This window comes from Saccoglossus kowalevskii, chromosome 17 (genome assembly GCF_978046115.1).
Source record: "Saccoglossus kowalevskii chromosome 17, keSacKowa6.1, whole genome shotgun sequence".
In the NCBI taxonomy this organism is placed as follows: Eukaryota; Metazoa; Hemichordata; class Enteropneusta; family Harrimaniidae; genus Saccoglossus; species Saccoglossus kowalevskii.
Window position 1 is genome coordinate 12,670,136 of NC_140657.1, and position 18,959 is coordinate 12,689,094.

Sequence of the window (18,959 nt, forward strand, 5' to 3'; positions counted from 1 at the left end):
ACTTGTTTGCACGTAACTGTTGATCGACTTAATTAGCTGATTACTAGCGAATGGCTGTGTTATGTCTGTCATCGTTTAGGCCCATGCGAGGTTCTGGACGGAGCTTGGTTCAATGATTTGGAACTAATTACGATATAACCGTCGCTATTCGGACTACTATTTCTGACAGTTGGTATTCGCAATTACTAATATAGTGAACGATTAATCAAAAGATATGACGTGTTCAGTACTTAGTGTGATTGGCTTTATGATTGAAGGTTACGCCCTAGAGTCTTTATACTGCTTTGTAATTGGTTAAGGTTTTGAAAGTGAATAAAGAGAGTTTAGTTGGTCTTGGCGAGTACACCAGGAGATACGCAGTCTAAGGCAGTCTTGGAGAGTCTAGGGACAGAGTCTTGGGTCAGCCTTGCGATAGTCTTGGGGACTTTTCCCCAAGGCACTGTGTCTTATAGAGTGCTCGACTGACCGACTAAGACGAGAGTTGAAACGTATTTCGTTGTGTGTGTCTTATTTGACTGTAAAGTTTAAGTGACTTTCCCGATCCCGCACCTCAAGGGGATTCCCCCCTGACACGTGTGGAGAACCCCAGTGAGAAGAATTTCCCCCTCATAGTTTTAGCAGTAGTGTTAAAAGCTGTAATATGTTATCAGACTGCTGGCATGACATTTGTCATTCGGTGGACAATTTAATCGACATTGTTAAGCATGTTAAATAGATTTTAAACAAAAAATAATTAATTATGCGTGTATTCATCGAGTTCCACATCTTAAGCCTCTCTGTCATTAAAGATCTAATTGCTTTCAATATTTTGTATGTAGTAAAAGATTTTTGTTTTCATTTCTTCACGATATCTTTTCTTTTAGCGGGTATATCGGGGTACTTGTTGACTGATTTCTTGTAAAGAAGTTATTAATGTATTCCCCAAAACTGCTAGTTCGATTGGCCTTTTATTGATCTATATGAAATATGTAACCAAACGATTGTAACTGCCTTGGCAAAAAACATAAAAAAGACTACCATGGTTTGTGATGTGGCAAAAACATTGTTGACAATAACCATGGCAATTAAGTTATCTCACATTAAAGAACATTAACAATTTTGTTTTGAGGGAGACGCTCGAAAAAAAGAGGAGAGCTATTTCGACCAAGAGGTTTCTTGTTATATTTTGGGTAACACAACCCTCTTCAATGGTAAATAGGCACTAAAAATACGTAAGGAATATATATAGGTTTACTTAATTTTATTATTTTATGTTTTTGTTACTTAGTTCAACAAATGTAAAAATTCTAATGACAAACTTAGATAATAACCGCACAAATCAAGTAGATAAGTAATCAAACGATACACAGTAACATAAACTAGAATTTAATTATGATGAAATATTAATATAAATATAATAATACTTGTTGACAACTCAAGTGCAATAAACTGGAAACCCCTATATTTGCAATTCGCCCAATTAAGCTATTTAATTCAACAAATGCATTAAACACTGCAACGTGTTTATGAACAAACAAGGTTAAACTATTTTATAATTACAGATGATTAAATTTAAATCTAAAATGTAATAACGTTAAATCAATTAAACCTCAACCATAATACATCGAATTCAGTCATAGTCGTAATCAATGTTCACAATGTACTTTAATTTGTGATATCCTATCATATGATTTAACCACAAATAAACTGAAAAGCTTATTTGTTCTAATCATTATTGAATAAATAAAGCACATCGTGAGATGTATCTTAGAGATGTATTTATATTTTGTTGTATTAATTAGACGTCGTGGACTTTCCCACATCATAAAATGCATTCTTCCGGTAAACTGCACAATGCTCAAGACAGATTGATGCCGCCATCTTGTTCACTTCCCATTCGTCATACTATGAGTATCTAGAATTTTGATGACAGTCGCGACTAAATGTAGACTTCCGGTGACCAGAACCTGCACATGGTCTGCTTCCATGATACATTGCGGTGGTGTTGGGTCCTCGGATCTCGGCTTTGGCATAAGAGAATCCTTGCCACACGACGCCCACCTCAGGGCATGCATTACGCACTCAAAACTCACAGATTGTGTTTCTCGAGACAGTTGTTCTTCCAATGTTAGCCATGTGTTTCTGTTCGCTTTACACACTTCCCGTCCTTCCTCTATTGTTTCAATGTGGATTAATTCATCTAGAATACAATATCATTGAACACAGTCTATACACAAGTTGTTCATCTGAATTGGACAATGTTGAAGTTGAAGGGCGGCAGTCGTCGCGCCGCGTCCTGTTCAATATGGGACTCATAGCGACGTATACAACGCGCGTAAAATATATTATTTATTTACATGAAATTCGAACACGCGCTGCGCGACGACCACCGCGCTTTAAATTTATAGTCTTGGGGGAATTACTGTATTGGCTGGAGGCGTTCTTGTGTGCATGAAATGTGCCCTAAGTTTCTCTTCGGATTTTTAAAGTGAACGATCTGACGTACAAGAAAAGTTAGCACAGACATTTGGCAATGCGTGAGGGAACCCGCGAAGTCGCAAACGAGGTCCTTTCTATTTTTTTTTACTGCAGTATAAGTATCGACATGGGTATAAGACGGCTGTTTTTGCGATTATTTAATTGTTTTGAATTGTCGTGTGCATCCAGAAAAAAATGCCCACCTTTCAAATCTTCTTCACACTGAGCATCAATAATATTTGGAGAGAAGGCGACAGCTGAGAAATTACAATCCATTAGATTTCTTATGAAAACCTTTTCATCTCGGCCTCTAGTACAATTGAAAACCAATACTCGTGCAACGGCATTTCTGTAACGAATAATTTTACATACTGCTTTACAAAAGTGTTAGGTGTAATGGTGGCCATTATGCTAATTACAGAATACATTGTTTATGTGATATTTATTCCGTATTAAAAATCCAGGGTACAATTGTCTGTTTACGTACTTCAGTGACAATTCTTCTGCTGCCGAGGCTTGTATAAACCATTTGACACAGGCCTCGATACTTGCTCTTGTATGAGCTCCATCTAAATAATATGTACTATTCTCACGTTTTATAGTCTGTGTACGTCCGGGCCAATGGCAGTTACGAAGTCCTGTGCATTTGCAATAAAATTGAAAGGTCAATATGAAATAATTTTGGAGATGGTAAATTCCCATTACGTAATTATAATAACTTCAAAATCATGTCTAATGCTGTCTTCAATCGACTACATGGGGCAAGTATTTCGATATTATTGTTATACTATAATACAGCCCGATCTACCATGGCGGAAAAGGTTACACATTCCTTTTCTAGACTGTTAAACAGTTGTATGTTGATACCAATCTAATTGAGTAGTAAAATATTTTTTAAACTACAAAGTGTATTTTAAATTAAATACATATTGTATTTTTGCAATATGGAGAAAATTTCTAATGAAAAACAAAATTTTAAGGCTGTAATTTCATCTTGAAGTAATTACTCATAACACTAATAAAACGTTTGGCTTAAGAGATTTGGTCAAACAGGGAGGGTTACTGTAGACGCAACTTCTCTGGATACCTCCTCGTCAGTCATGTCTCGCTAATTTGCAATTCCGCCAGCTAAAAGGTTAGACTACTTCGTGACGAAACTTTTAAAAACATTGCAATACATTAAATAGATATTCCTAATAGTATAACAACTACAACTTAGACTGGTGCCCAATTACAACAAATTGACCAAATAGCTGATTGGATTGGCTGATTAGGGGTATTCAATGTTTACACACTAATTATATCAATACAAGTTTTCCTTACCGTATATGAACGTATCAGGTAACTTGAATGCTGGCGCTGTCGGAATATTGTCATCCAAGGTATCATCATGTGTTTTGGAGCTTCCAGAATCAGGTGTCATGACAGAAAGACCTAATAACGCCAGAGAAAATTGTTATAGATTTTTGCAAGTGAAATTTTGCAAAACATAAATATGTGATTGTGTAAAATATCTCTATTTATTAACAAATATTGGACATTAAATAAACCAATATTCGCCCTGGATATTATACAATGCTAGTATTTCATGGCATATTCAAATGATTAGTGTGCAAATGCATGAATAATGTGATAAGTCGTTTCAGTGGCGGTGGCACAGGGGGTGCCCCTTCGCCAAAAAAATGTTGGGGGGTGTCGCCCCTCCAAAATCAACAAGCAGAAACCTATTGTGTCAGCAAAATTTACCCCTCAAAATGCAGAAAATAGCGTTTCAGAGGGTCTAGATTTCAAAGTTTTTAAGGTCGCGCCTTTGGTGCGAGGTTGGTGATCAGATCTCGCCCCTCCAAGTAAATTTTTTCCCCGCCGCCTCTGTCGTTTTCTGACATAACAGTCAGTTAGCCAATAGCTATTCTTAGAACTAATGAAACCGCAATTTATCTGTGTAAAATTCTATATTCAATTTTCGCGAAAGGTAAATAGTCAATAACTTGAGTTTAGCATTGGTGTTTTAATAAAGTACATTTCAATAAACCAGGTATAGAATTTGACACATTTAGTTTGAACCATGGTAACCAACATACTTACTTGGGTTACGCTCCTCTATCCACGCCTTACATAGCTGTATCGCTAAAGAAGCATTATTCTGTTGATGAACACCTGCTAAGCCAAGCTGCATGGGTTGTCCCTGCCAATCATAATCTTTTAAGTCTGGAACAAGCTGAATCGGGGCCTAAGACAATAATGGCTTAATATTAACATTTTTTTTTTCATTGGTAAAAATAGTTTTTTTTTGTGTTGTTTTTCTGATATTGCTATATTATTGTACTATATTATATGTGTAAGAGAATAAAGATTGAGTTGTTTCCATATTTAGGAAGGGACAAGTGTTCATACATGTACACGACTGAAGTAGGTATTAATAAAACATGATCATACAACATAATATCGCAATTAAGTAAAAATAACATCCTAATATGAAAGTTGCATGAGAAAATGTACATGTCCAAGAACACCAAACAAACATCTGACAAATGCACTACACTAGATAGTCAAATCCTCAAGAGAAAGAGACACGGACTCCATGGTAACCATGAAATGATATCAGGTATATCGAAAAGAGTGAACACATTCCACTGCGCATTTACTACACATATATCACTGTTAATGTTATACACACGTGCAGCTCCCTGGCTCTTGCTACCAAGGCATCCATTGCTTCTTTTGGCTGTGGTCCTGTGAATGCTGGTCGACCAGGCTGAAAACAAATCAGAGAATTGATGATTTGACATTTTTCCATTTCTTGTACGTGATAGTTCTTCGTGGAGCATTGCATGCAGACTAATATTCCCATTGAAAAAAAAATTACGTCTTTTTTAAAGATATTGTATAAAATGCTGGCTGATAATAAGCACTGTTTACTACCTTGCATATGCCGGCTTTATGCCATGCTATTTTAGCTAGAGTGTCTCCTAAAGTGTCTGTATGGTCCAGGTCTAGAAGGTTGATACCAGTCACAACGGGATCTCGCACAACATTAGTCACGTCATATGCACCACCTACATTGACCTCAAGAACAACAGCTTCAACCTGCACAGAAAAATAACACTTAAATTTAAATGGCACTGGTCGTCGCGCCACGCATGCGCCAGATATGGTTCTCATATAAACAAAGATGGCGATTATGACTGTTGCGCACACAAACAAGTCAAACTGACACGATACCAAGCTTTAATTTGGTATTTATTTGGATGATTTTAGATTTTATACTCGAAAGAGTCATCGGTGGTAATTAGTGCAAATGGTGCCCAAGACAGAGTTTGTACTTGATTGAATTATAAAATCGCACTGGATTGTGGGAAAATCAACGTTTATCAACACAAATATCGCACATGCGCGGCTCGACGACTACCGCCCTTTAACTATAATGATACAGTGTATAATAATACACCTAGACGATGGAATTGTTGGATCACAAGTGTTGGATCACCTCGTTCTGTTTATTGTGCCAGAATTGGCGAGTGCTGCGTCACCAGGAATGTTAATTACATACTAGATTATCGAAACCCATGCGAATTTATCAGATTAATGTTATAGTGAAACACTATTGAAAGCATGTTTGTTGTTGAATGTGGGGCCCGAGGTAGGCATAAGTTCTCAACTTGTGTAAAATCTCTTTTCATGTATGAGAATGTGAGTATTGTAAATATATGCGAAAATAACACAGTAACATTTGAACTATTATGAATACTGTCGAAGTCAATAAATATCAAATCAAATCTTACCTTTTCCTGTAAGAACACGTGAAATGCCATAATTGTCTGAAATGTAGCAACGAACGGCATAGATCCGTTAAATTGATCTTTAGAAGATTCTAATTTTCTATATACATCAAAAAAATATTTGCTATAATCATCTCTTGTTAGAGGCACACCATTAATTCGGAATCTTTCACGAATTTCCAGCAAATGTGGGGAGCTGCGGAAAACGGGAAAATGTGTTTATTATGTTATTACAAGTTTGTGTCGATGTGGATCCAGTCACCATAGAAACATCATAAAGGTATGGATGCATTCACTGGAGTTTGCAGGGATAACCAAGGATTGGATGATTGAAGTAATGTGTAACTGGTTACCATGAAAATAAACCAATCTGGATGGATATTTCAATAATAACTCAAACAGTTATGGACATGTGAACAAGTACCAATTGGTTAGAGGCTGGTTGAGAATAAGAATAATAATGCTTTAGTGACTACTGCCAGATAACTAAGAAGTTGACAAATGTTCCTGACATATTTAGAAGAGTTGTCCTTTAAACATAAGCCAAGATCCAAAAAGATCCTGACACACCTGTAATGGGGACATTCAAAACATCTCACATATGAAATGTCATTAAGACTATTTGATTCCTGGAATGAGTTAAACCCGCCAACTTTGTGAATAGCAGAATTATTCCAGCATTTGTAGAGAAAATATTTTATCTTTGAGTGAGTCGCGGTTACTAGAATATGTTAACAAATCAAAGACAATTAATGTAATTATGTACTGGTATTATTGTTGCATACCTGTAGAATCCTGTTCTTATCCCATGTGCCCGTAATATGCTTTCGCAGAAGGCGCATACAGACCCTTTGCCCTTCGTACCACTTACATGAATAATGGAAAGACCGTCGATATCATCAAGCTGAGAACAAAATAAACCAATTGCAATCAAGGGTGAATGTTGAGCATGTTCTTGCATATTGTTGGATATTTGACAATGATTTCGAATCTCCCTTATATACACGAATTGAACCTCCAAGAATTCCATCTATTTTGGAAATGGATACCAAGTTCTATTATGTGAGAGCTACACAATATGAACAACATTCCAATCGTTGTGCTATTTAAACAGTATATTTATTAAATAACATTTACATAATCCTATAATTGTGTATAGAATACATAACAATAACTTTGCATAGAATATACGAGGTAATAACCTTGTATGAGGTACAATGAAACAAGTCATCTGAAGATGACACAGCCCCCACTTGTCAGATGTGATTATAGTTGATTATGAATTATAAAGTTTGAATGCATAAAATCGGGTAGGAAGATTAAGTTGAAAATCAACATTACAAGGCACATAATCCACAAGATATTAACAAAAATTAAAAATTAATTAAATATGCAAATCAGCCCATTAATTAGATTGAAACTCAATATTGCATGGCACATATCTTATATTGACAGATCAAGTAAGTCTATACCAAATTTGGTCTCATTCGAAAAATTAGTTCACAAGATATTAAAAAAAAAAATCAAAATTAATTAAATATGCAAATTAGCTCGTTAATTAAATTAAAACTCAATATTGCATAGCATATATCCTATATTGACAAATCAATGTGGACTATAAGTTCAAATTAATAATTAATTATGCATCATTGAAGTCATACAAGGCATCTCTGAGAAATACCAATGGACAGACAAAATCCATGATTAACAATCAAAATGGCTGCCAGTCGGCCATATTTGATTATTTCAAAAAAGTAAAATAACGTGCACATGTATGGTTGACCACTATGTCTTTGTACCAAGTTTCAAAAAAATCGGTCAGCCATCTCCGAGAAATCACTCGGGACGGACTGACGAAGGTGAAACTACCAGACCCCCGGACTTTGTCCGGGTGGCGGCTAATAATAAGGGACAGTAACATTGTATAGGCGATTTCTTTCTCTTCTGCATCAACTGTCAGTCAAGAATTATTTACAAGATTTACAATGCATTTGAATGTTTCAAATATATACACATAAAACAGTGTTAGTGTTCCTAATTAACAATGAATACTAATTAAAAAACAATCAAAATCATTACTCACGGTGATATCAGCTCTTTTCAGATCATCTATAAATTCTGGTATTTGTCGACTAGCATACCACCCACCATCCTCGATTACTTTCTTGATAAGTTCTTTGTTTTGTGGAAGAGTACGCAGAATTCTAAGAGCTTCCTGTTAACATATATGTCATAAACACAATCGGAAACAGCGCTCTGACAGATGGAACCATACTCGTGTATTGCACATATGCTTTGAAAATTGTTTTATTATACTTTAGATGACGGTTGAGCATTTAGTTTTTTCTATATTTAACGATATTTGTGTACGATTCATTTTCTATATTCTTCTGCAATTGTTATAATGTGACTCATATTTTAGGCTACGTAAGATAAACTTTAAATTATGCCTACTTTTGTGGGAATAGTGTATTGTCGGAGAAATAAAAAAAACACAAAGACAAATACAAGAGGTTTCCATTATAAATATTCGAACGCTTACATAACCGACGAGATCAATCAGCTCCATTTGAACACTAATTCCTTTATGAGCGTGATATTATCACTCATGACATCATCCAGGTTATGGCGGGGGAGTCGTCACCTGCGCATGCGTCAGATGGCCATAGCAGGTCATTGTTTACAAACAAGCGTCTACCCATGAGCTTTTGCGTTTTTAGCGTGTGTTGTTATCGTCGCTTGGGACCCTATATTATTATTATATATTATTCTAATGACACAGAAAGCCGATTGAAAAGCAAGCAACGTGCAATATGCAGATTACAAGCCGCGTTTGTATTGCGATGAACGTGTGGCGGAATAACAAGGCGTATACATTACTCACCCAATAGTTATCGTCCGACATGTTTAAATGTCAAATTAGTCTGAAGATCTGATACAGATGAAAGATCCAACGAACACTCCTGAATAATTCCAAAAAAAATATATAGGAATGAAATAAAATTTAACAAGCATGCAGAATATATATGGGTTGGGGTTATTCGCAAATCAACAAATCGCGAATCACAGATCAACGAATTGCAATTCCAAGAAATCCCAAAAGAATTGTGTTAAAATGTGTTAGCATCTCCATAAGAATGTTATTTTAAGTACATACAACATAAGTGTAATAAGAAGACATTGGGGTTAAAGCTGGAGAACAGTAAGGAATCCATACAGTGCAAAACTTCTTGTGGGGTTTCAAAAGTTGTAAAAATAATAATTACTATAAAATTTGTTTTCAAAATGACAGCATATATAGAATTGCGCATCTCAGATCAAATATACTTTTGTTACCAATAAAATAAAAACAAATGTATTTGAAAAATGACACTGGGCGACACTGTAATGGCATTCCAGGTGGTCTACTTTTTAATTCAGCAAGAATTGTTAATTATTGGCAATTCTGCAATAGTTTCTTTCGTCTTGGGTGGCCCAACTGGCGGCGTAGAAAGTCTGTGTAGTTGGATACAATGAAAATGTCCTCCTAAGATATTTGATAATTATTTTTTGAAATTTTGAACCCCAAATAAGCGCCCATCACCCGTGAAATCCCCAGGACGATTTTTCGGATGGCCGAATTTACGGCAGAATCCGGTATTATATAAAGAAAGTATTATTATGGACATCTCGCGCATATTGCCGATGTTTTATATTGTTTGTAGTTTGCATATGAAAGTAGTTGTTGATGCCCCTCCTATTATTCGACGTCGTTGACAATGCGATAACAATGCCACTCGCAATGTGCACATTTTAGCACTAGATCTAGTGCCATTTTAGCGCTAGATCTAGTGCCATTTTAGCACTAGAGCTAGTACTTTTTCGAATTAGTGCTACTAGCACTAGCCACTCGCACTACGCCCATTTCGACACATTTACATCTTACCTACATGAATACAAACAGATAATGTTGGCAATGAGAAATATATAACAACATAAAACTTGTCATGCACGTGTGATGGGTAAATTTGATGTCTTGAAACCCTTCACTTAGGCATCCGGGACTAACAAAAAACACAGAAGCTCAATTCGTGTCACCTTCGATTCTCGTTCGCCAAGACAGCTTCAAATCCCTTTATTAACTTCTCAACTTCTTAGCCATTTACAAGGAAGTATCAAAGCTACAAGGCGTTGCCTCAAATCAAACAGCCAATCACATGAAAGTTTTACACGTCATAACACAATTGATTAATCGTTACTATATTAGGAAAACTACCATCATAGTGTCAACGTCAGTTTATATTTATAGGCGCTAATGGTCTTGCAATAACATTCCACAGTTGACATTCATATACATCATTCGTTCAGGACCCTGGCCACAACTAGTATATGTTTGTAGCTATGCTTCTCGCAAAAATGTCAGTTCGGCAAAAGAAAACGTTGGAAGAATAATCATTAAATCATTGTACTTTTAGCTGAAACTTATAGTAAATTGGTTATAACTGTCAAATTTAACCTGTAATCAAAAATGGCGGCAAAACCATCTGACCAATCGCAATGCGCTATATATAATTTATTCAAAATGACTTGCTGTGTGGACACGTGGTGTGAACACGTCACTCTGACCCAGAATGCCACAGTAGCAGAATGCGTTGTTATTAAATAACAAAAAAGAAATTGCAATATAAAATATTTCATGGTAACAAATCAGTGCTGTGAATGTTCTGATGACTGTTGTTCGAAATTGTAAACAATGAAAGATGAATATTAGATAAGAAAATCTGATTTTTGTTGATAAATTCAGAAATATGGCAAGGCATTTTGGTTTGTTTGCAACAGCCAAAAAACTAATTTTTGGCTAGCTTCGCGCCAAATGTATCTCCTCCTACAAATTTAAGATACAACACCTCAGATATAGCTCATAGCTTCTGTGATTTTTTTAGCTGGCCCGATTTGGTTAAAACCTCGCATACAAGTCACACCTTCACTCTAGTTAGATTCTAAAATCTGGAAAAAAAATTTGCCCAACCGTTTCCATGGCAACAGCCAAAAAATTATTTTTTGAATACCTTGGCGCAAAATGCATTTCACCCTTCAATTCTAGGATTAAAATGCAATACTTAGTTTGAGGGTTGGCAAACATTTATTGTTTTTTATGTATATTTTCATTACCGAAAATTTTACCCCAAATTTCATCAGCAACGGCTTTTAACTTCCCTGTGATTATTTTGGCTTGGCTGATTCTGTTCATACTCATCACTGCCATGGCAACAGACAAAAAACTTATTTTTTAATACTTTTGCCCCAAATTTATTACCTCCTATCAGTCTTATATTAGCAGTGCTCGGCAGCTTTTTTTTATTTTGGCTACGTTGTGCACTGGTCAGAGATCACCGGCGCCTACATTGTTACAACTGTATCAACGTAATCCCAACGCAACTTTGAACTATGAATGAACTGTAAATGCTGCCTTCAATCTAGAAAATACTATCGCAAAACGGTTGGAAATAATAAATGTAACAGCAGAATACGTCCTAGTTATAAAGTAAAGTGACTTCTAAAGACTGAATGGATTTTGCGAACTTCGTATACGGGGTCCGGTTTTAGTTTTAAAGTGACGTTAGCTTCACGTTCACGACATCCCATGGAAACAACCGAAAACATGTTTGTTTTTTTGAGCGGATCGCCAACCAGCCTACCGGCTTGTATATACTAATATATAAACAAGTCTTGCCATGAGTATAATTCCTTGCAATATGCCAAATCAGTTAAATTTGTGTATACACTGTAAAGGTGAAATGTAAGTACAGGTAAAATGAAGTGAAAATCTAAATGGCATGTAAAATAAATGTGAAAGATACCATAGGGTCTAAATATATGTTAATACTATTATGGATAGAAATGCCATCTCATACATTGCATGCATAAAAATAGCAGCAATTGGGTACGCAGTGGTGTACAATCCATTATACGAAAACTGTATCCATATTTCAATAGATGGGCTGGACATGAAATGGATGAGAAATATACAAGAATATTTGTTTACTTTTTTGTTTTTAAATGACAAAAAATGGCATACTCAGAAGTTAATTACAGTGAATGCTATCGTGGCGTAGTGCATAATATGATTAAAAGTAGACTGATTGCAATGTTAGCATGGAAAATATTGTTTATAACTTATAGAATGAGCTGCGTTTAAATATTGAAACATTAACATGCATGATACACAGTATGCGAGGTATGTAATTAGTTGCATAAATGAAACACACTAAATGAGAAATGAAAGAAAGGGAGATTGCGATTGGCGTTCTTTGCGTTCAGTATTACTTTAGCGGCCGTCCCTCAGCAAAATAATTTAGCCCAGAAATTTTCAGTGTCAAAACCGCGGAACTATCCGTCTTTACGTAGTCTTGGAAGTCTGAATTACGGAACAAAGTACAGGACGACAAAGCTGAAATATCCAAAATCCAACACACACCAACAATCTAATCAAATCACTCAAAAGTAACTATTCGTGGTATATTTTAAGTCTAACCGTACCGGGAGTGACAACTTACTACTCTAAATATTTGAGTACTGTACATAACACTTATCTTTTGATCTGCGTTATAATTTCTATATATAGCCTTATTTAGCATTATCATGTGCATAGTTACTGTGTAGTATATATCTGATTGAGACGAGTTTAATAAAACACAATACCACTAGTCACCGGTATACTGCACAAGTCGGAATAAAGCAGAATACGTCCTAATAATAAAGTAAAATGACTTCTAAAGACTGAATGTTTTTGCGAACTTCGTATACGGGGGCCGGTTTTAGTTATAAACCGACATTAGATTCTCGTTCATGTACTACCAGCCGAAAACATGTTGCTTGTTTTCGAGCGGAGCGGGTCGCCAAACAGCTTGTCCAATATTATATTATATCAGTCACTGTACACATAATTGCTTGGTTGTTTTCTGAACACAAGGACAACACACGCAAATTTTCAAATAATGTTATCAATATTGCGGAGTGTAATTTAATAATCCATTACTAAACAGGGCGGTAAGCTATATCTTCTTCCCCTTTCTGCGTAAAAAAACATCAAATCCCAGAATTTGAGTAGTCCGCAATAGCCAATGTTATAGACACAAAAATGTCATACTCACTTGTTTCAAATGCAACAACCCAGCTATGTACAGTGCCTGCACATTAGATACATTTCTCTATGTCTGACCAGTTTATAGTAGCGATTATTATACGAGGAGTTTTATTTAGTAAAATATTTAAAAAACGACTCCCTAACACAGTGTGTATTATGACGGACTTGCAATTTCCACAAACAGTGCTGCTTCGTACAGCTACTAACAACCACAAAGGTATTTAATATTAACGTCATGTAAATTGTAACATGTAAATTGTAACAGACGAACATGTTATATGAACGTAGGAATTTTTGTACTTGTTTAATGAGATAGGTAATTATGTTGAGGCAGCTGAAAATGTGAATATTGGAACAAATGCATAAAATTAAGAAAATAGCGTGAAAGTGAGCATAAGATGATAAAATCAAATAAAATGAATGTGCAACCAGCCATTCAAATCATTTGAAAACGTTTAATTCGTTGGTTTGTTGTTTCGATAGTAACATGATAAATGGTGACAAAATCAAATGGGAATGTTAAAATAATATAATAAAAATGGTGAATGTTCTTGGCATTGGTTTGACCCAACAAATAATATGACAGAACCCCACACCCTGCCCGTGACTTTCGTTGCGGGATGCGGTGTATTCTGCTGTACTTTCACTCGTGAAATTACGACCGCATGAAATACTAGTAACTTCCATACGCAACGAAAGCCACGGGGAGGGTGTGGGGTTCTGTTACTATTACATATGTTCCATATTTGATTATCTCATATTAAAGAAAGAACGTGCAACAAACCGGGATGGAATTTAGGTCGGGAACCTAATTGCCCATTAATATGTTTTAAGACATCGTTACGCCCTAGCAACGCATGTCACCGTCTGTGTGAAAATAAAATAACCATAGTCTAATCTGAGTCACTGTCCGAATAAATAACTCGTGGACGTTTAGTTGGGACCACGACAGAACCAGAACTTGAACTTCAACTGGGCGACTATGATACATAATTTATGTTGAAGTTAAAAGTTCCTCCACTGAGTTGTGCATTGGCAAACATGCCGTGCAACTGCGGTACTCCCACAGGGAGCCCAGGAACTATGATCAACTGTACGCAGTCTCTATGAGCGGACGGAGGGATGGTATCGGCTGGTATCTAGCTGAAAATAGACAAGGGATGAAGGCTGCAGCCAGCTCACATTTTTTACACTGGAAAAGCAGTAGAACAGAATCAAGAATAAAATCTATAAAAAATACCAGGTTGAAGAATATTAATTGCTCTTTCAAATTAGCAGAATAAATGAAAAAAACTACACAAATTGACTCCATTTATGAATATTTAACGGTTGGCCCGAACGCACTGTCTCCAGAGCTTGAGTGATCCAACAATCAGGAGAATGAAGCTGATTTTTTCTTTCTGCAACTTCATTTCCATCGTCAAAGTCCATCCCCGGGAGTTGATCCACCTGCTTTTCCCTTGGTACCATTTTTTGGGTGTGAAATATCCACAGATTGTCTGAAAAGGGGTAGGCAATTTGAGTTTATCTCTGTTTGATAAGGGGTAGGGGTTTCAAACAACCAGCTACACACCCCTGTCAGTATTTTTTGAAAATAATCAAAATAAACTGCAGTACATATGTAATAATGGAGTTTAGTTATGGCGGCTATAGTGCTTAGGTACATGTGTAATAACTCTTGACTGATTTTAGGCTTTTAGTTTTCCGAAACTAAATCAAATTATCCAAAGATGCATCAATAACGACAGGAACGAATACCTGTCAAGCTAAACTGTGAAAAGATTCATGCACAAAGCTTGCCTAAGTGTGGGCGTTTCAAACCGCTTCTCATTGTACCAGGGCTCTGGCAGGATATTTCCGGCAGAGCTACTTAACATAGGTGTGTCTATCAAATATATTCTGCCCAACAGAATCACAATATGCATGTATTGTGAAACTGTAGAAACTGAAATAATCATTTCAAAATGTAATATTCAATATGAGATTCTATGCAATGTGGCAAAGATGCACAAATTCTAAACAATGCTATTTGACGATTCATTCGTGGAGTCTATATGCATGTTACCTTAGTTACACATCTTTATCCCCATTTTGATGAGACCGGTAATTAAAGCTTGACTGAATCATAGATCTTATAATATCAAGATCAGACTAATATGTAAAATTTGTGGCAAGTAATATGAACTTTATTGAGAAATAAAACAAGTAAATCGAGTAAGAGCGGGAAAAACGTTAGTTTACAATCCTAGCAGATTTAACAAACACGCTTGGCAGTAAGTAGACTGAGATGAGCGTTACATGTATTACCAAGTTCCAGATTGTTAAAGCATCAGTCATCAGCAGAACACATTAGAATTACGAGGACAATTTACTTTTTACAACACTTTTTTTTAACAACTCTGGAAAAATTTGTTTTTTTAGCCTGCGTGCAACATTCCCTGAATGGTTGATATGTGTGCCTGGAATGCATTGTCCATTCAATACTAAAGCCAGGTGGAAAAACAAAACTGTTTCCACCAATCTATCCTGAAAAATTCTGTGCAAGGAACATTTTCAATACAAAACTACAACGTCATTTTTGACTCCCGTATGCGAAGCACAAAAGGGAGTCTTTGCAGTTACCCTGTCTGTATGTCTGTCACTTTTTTTTGTTCCACAGTTATCTCAAGAACCACTAATCAAATTTTGGTGAAACTTGGTACATAGATGCTCTGGGATAATGCGCAGAGTTAATTAGGTTTTGGTAAAAATCTATGAATATTAATTATCTAATTTGCATGATAATTAGCTGATTTTTAGCTGTTCCAAGACTGTTCGACTGATATCTGAAGAACCACTCATTGGATTTTGATGAAACTTGGCACATGGATGCTCTGAACTAGTGCGCAGATTTGATTAGTTTTGGGTAAAAACCTATGAATATTAATTACCTAATTTGCATGATGATTAACTAATTTTAAGCTGTTCTATGACTGTTCCACTGATTTTTGAAGAACCACTCATTGGATTTTGATGAAACTTGGCACATGGATGCTCTGAACTAGTGCACAGATTTGATTAGTTTTGGGTAAAAATCTGTTAATATTATTAATTACCTAATTTACATAATGATTATTCAATTTTCGGCTTTTCCACTGATATCTCAAGTACTAATCATAACATTTCAATAAAACTTGGTACATAGATGTCATATGACACTGAACAGACCTGATAGTTTTTAGGGTAATATCAGTACATATTAATTACCTAATTTGCATAATTAATTAATTTTCAGCTTTTGATATTTCGAGTAGTAATGATCACATTTCAATGAAACTTGGTACATAGTTACTTGAGGACTGTGCAGAGACCTAATTAGTTTTTGGGTAAATATTTGTGCATATTAATCACCTTATTAGCATAATTAGTTAATTTTCAGCTTTTCACCTGATATCTCAAGTACTAATCATCACATTTCGGGGAAACTTGCGACATAGATTTTCTAGGACTAATACTCTATGCAGAGACCTGATTAATTTTGGGATAAATAATTGTGCCTATTAATTACCTAATTTGCATAATTAGTTAATTTTTTGCTGTTCTTTGGCTGTTGCACTGATGTCTAAAAACCACTCATTTGATTTCAACGCAACTTTTAAAGAGTATCCATCACATTTCAATGAACCTAGGACTATACACCATGTTAGTTTTTGGTAAATATTTATGCTTCTTAATTACCTAATTAACATAATTAATTAATACTGATATCTCAAGTATTGATCATCACATTTCAATAAAACTTGGTACATAAATGCTCTAGACAGCCTGATTAATTTTGGGTTAAAACCTGTTCATATTAATTCTCTAATTAGCATAATAATTAATATTTTTGGTTCTCATCACATTTCAATGAAACTTGGTACATTGTGCAGGCCTTATTAGTTTTACACTTAAGTCTTCATATTAGTAACCTTATTTGCATAATTAGTTTTCTGCGTTTCCATCAACATCTCAAGTTCAAGTAATTTTTAATGTGTCTCCAATACTCTCAGCACACAGGAGTTCTTTCTAAGCTTTCTTTGATCTGAGTTATAATTGAGTTGAGCAGAACCAGTAATGAAAATATCTCTCATTTCAATCAAAATTCAGTGCTAGTGTTATTCATCATCTCTCCAAAGCCATGTAAAAAAAAATTCAATGTATCGAAAAACAGATTTTTCCCCCCTGGCCTAAAGCACTGCAAAGTTTGTTCACCTGGAGTCTGGAATTTATTACTCAAAATGTAATTCTTTGATGTATAGAGTGTAACTTGAATTGTAGTAAGATATAAATTACAATTACTAGTACATGTACAACTATTTCTACTTATTTACTCAAAATATGTGTACTCACACAAAAACAAATCTGAGGACAAATCTGTAACAAGCAAGAGAAAAAGTAAAATTATAAAACACACTATAATATAAAATCTGTCTCAGCATGCGTTTGTCAGTGATTCTTAATACGAATGTCACATTGTCTGACAAAGCAAGTAATAGTAACAATAAGTCCCCCTATTCTAGCAATAATACACTTCTGTGTCAAATTTGTGTGAATGTTCAACACTAAAAATTACCAAGGTTATCACAAAAATATGACATATAATTACTGATACATAGTAGAGGTTGATGCAATCCCATACTGCCTGGAGCGCATACATTGCGGTTATCCTGGTGATAACCAATAATATACATGTATCTTTTCTGCTGGTTGTACTAATTCATTGAGATATGCCAGCATTTTTTGAGATTTGCGAAGCTAAGCGTCGATCAATATGAAGCCATTTTTTTCAATCTCTGTCAGCAATATAGGCATGCATGCATACAATGGTAACACATAGACAAGGAAAATTTGCAGTACGAAAGCGACCTGGTGAAAATGGTTTGTAAGCATGACGACTCCTTGAAGGTCACACAGCCCGATACTTTCTGGGGAAGACAAAGTCAATATCAATCAGATATTGAAAAAACAAAACAATTTAACCAAAAAAAAAATTTTTTGCCCTTCTCAAGACTCTGCATTTGGTGTGATATCAAAATAATTGAGTGTGATTCAACAAATTTTCACACTTAATAATGTGCTATACGAATTTGATGAAGTAAGGGTAAGCTCACCTCCATGTTGGTATTTTTACATTGAACTCAGTGTTCTCCCCAGACTTAATGTCTAGCATTGTGGCTAATTTGCATACCAACACATCCAATTTGCATAATAATTTGTTTCCCCAACAAACATTGTGATACAATGAAGAAGAGATATCTCATATACCATTTTACTTCATTGTATTTTTTGTGTGTATCAAGTCAAATAAAGTTTGAAATAGAACAGAAAAAAAAAAATGGAAGTATTTTAGCCAGTCAGTGAATATATTGTTATCCATGGAGGTAACTGGTTCATCAACAAGTACCGTCAGTTCTAGTGTCCATGTCAGTGTCAGTTTATATGATGTTGGGGAAAACATTTTTTGATTAAATTTGTAAAGTATGCGAGATTGCGAGTTATCAAAATATGATGAAATTAATAAATCAGTAATGACATTTTCTTTCTATAACGACATTTCAAGTCTGCGATTGTTTATT

At 35.3% G+C, this 18,959-nt stretch overlaps 1 protein-coding gene across 1 annotated transcript; it reads right to left on the bottom strand.

Moving 5' to 3' along the window:
* Positions 1 to 1,225: 1,225 nt before the first annotated feature.
* On the bottom strand, positions 1,226 to 13,465 carry LOC100375939 (folylpolyglutamate synthase, mitochondrial-like). The gene is made up of 12 exons (XM_085491780.1): positions 13,370 to 13,465; positions 9,121 to 9,199; positions 8,320 to 8,451; positions 7,022 to 7,140; positions 6,240 to 6,432; positions 5,380 to 5,544; positions 5,135 to 5,212; positions 4,543 to 4,687; positions 3,781 to 3,891; positions 2,945 to 3,095; positions 2,661 to 2,806; positions 1,226 to 2,179 (listed from the first exon to the last, which is right to left on the bottom strand). Exons 2-12 carry the CDS (start codon positions 9,139 to 9,141, stop codon positions 1,866 to 1,868), a joined length of 1,575 nt encoding a protein of 524 aa, XP_085347906.1. The 5' UTR covers positions 9,142 to 9,199; positions 13,370 to 13,465; the 3' UTR covers positions 1,226 to 1,865.
* Between the last annotated feature and the right edge of the window lie 5,494 nt (positions 13,466 to 18,959).

Coding starts and splice junctions, on each gene's coding strand:
- LOC100375939 (XM_085491780.1), bottom strand. CDS start 9,141: ATGTCGGACGATAACTATTGG. Junction 3,096..3,780: donor ACCTGATACGTTCATATACG/GTAAGGAAAACT, acceptor GCAAATGCACAG/GACTTCGTAACTGCCATTGG. Junction 2,807..2,944: donor GCAGAAGAATTGTCACTGAA/GTACGTAAACAG, acceptor TATTCGTTACAG/AAATGCCGTTGCACGAGTAT.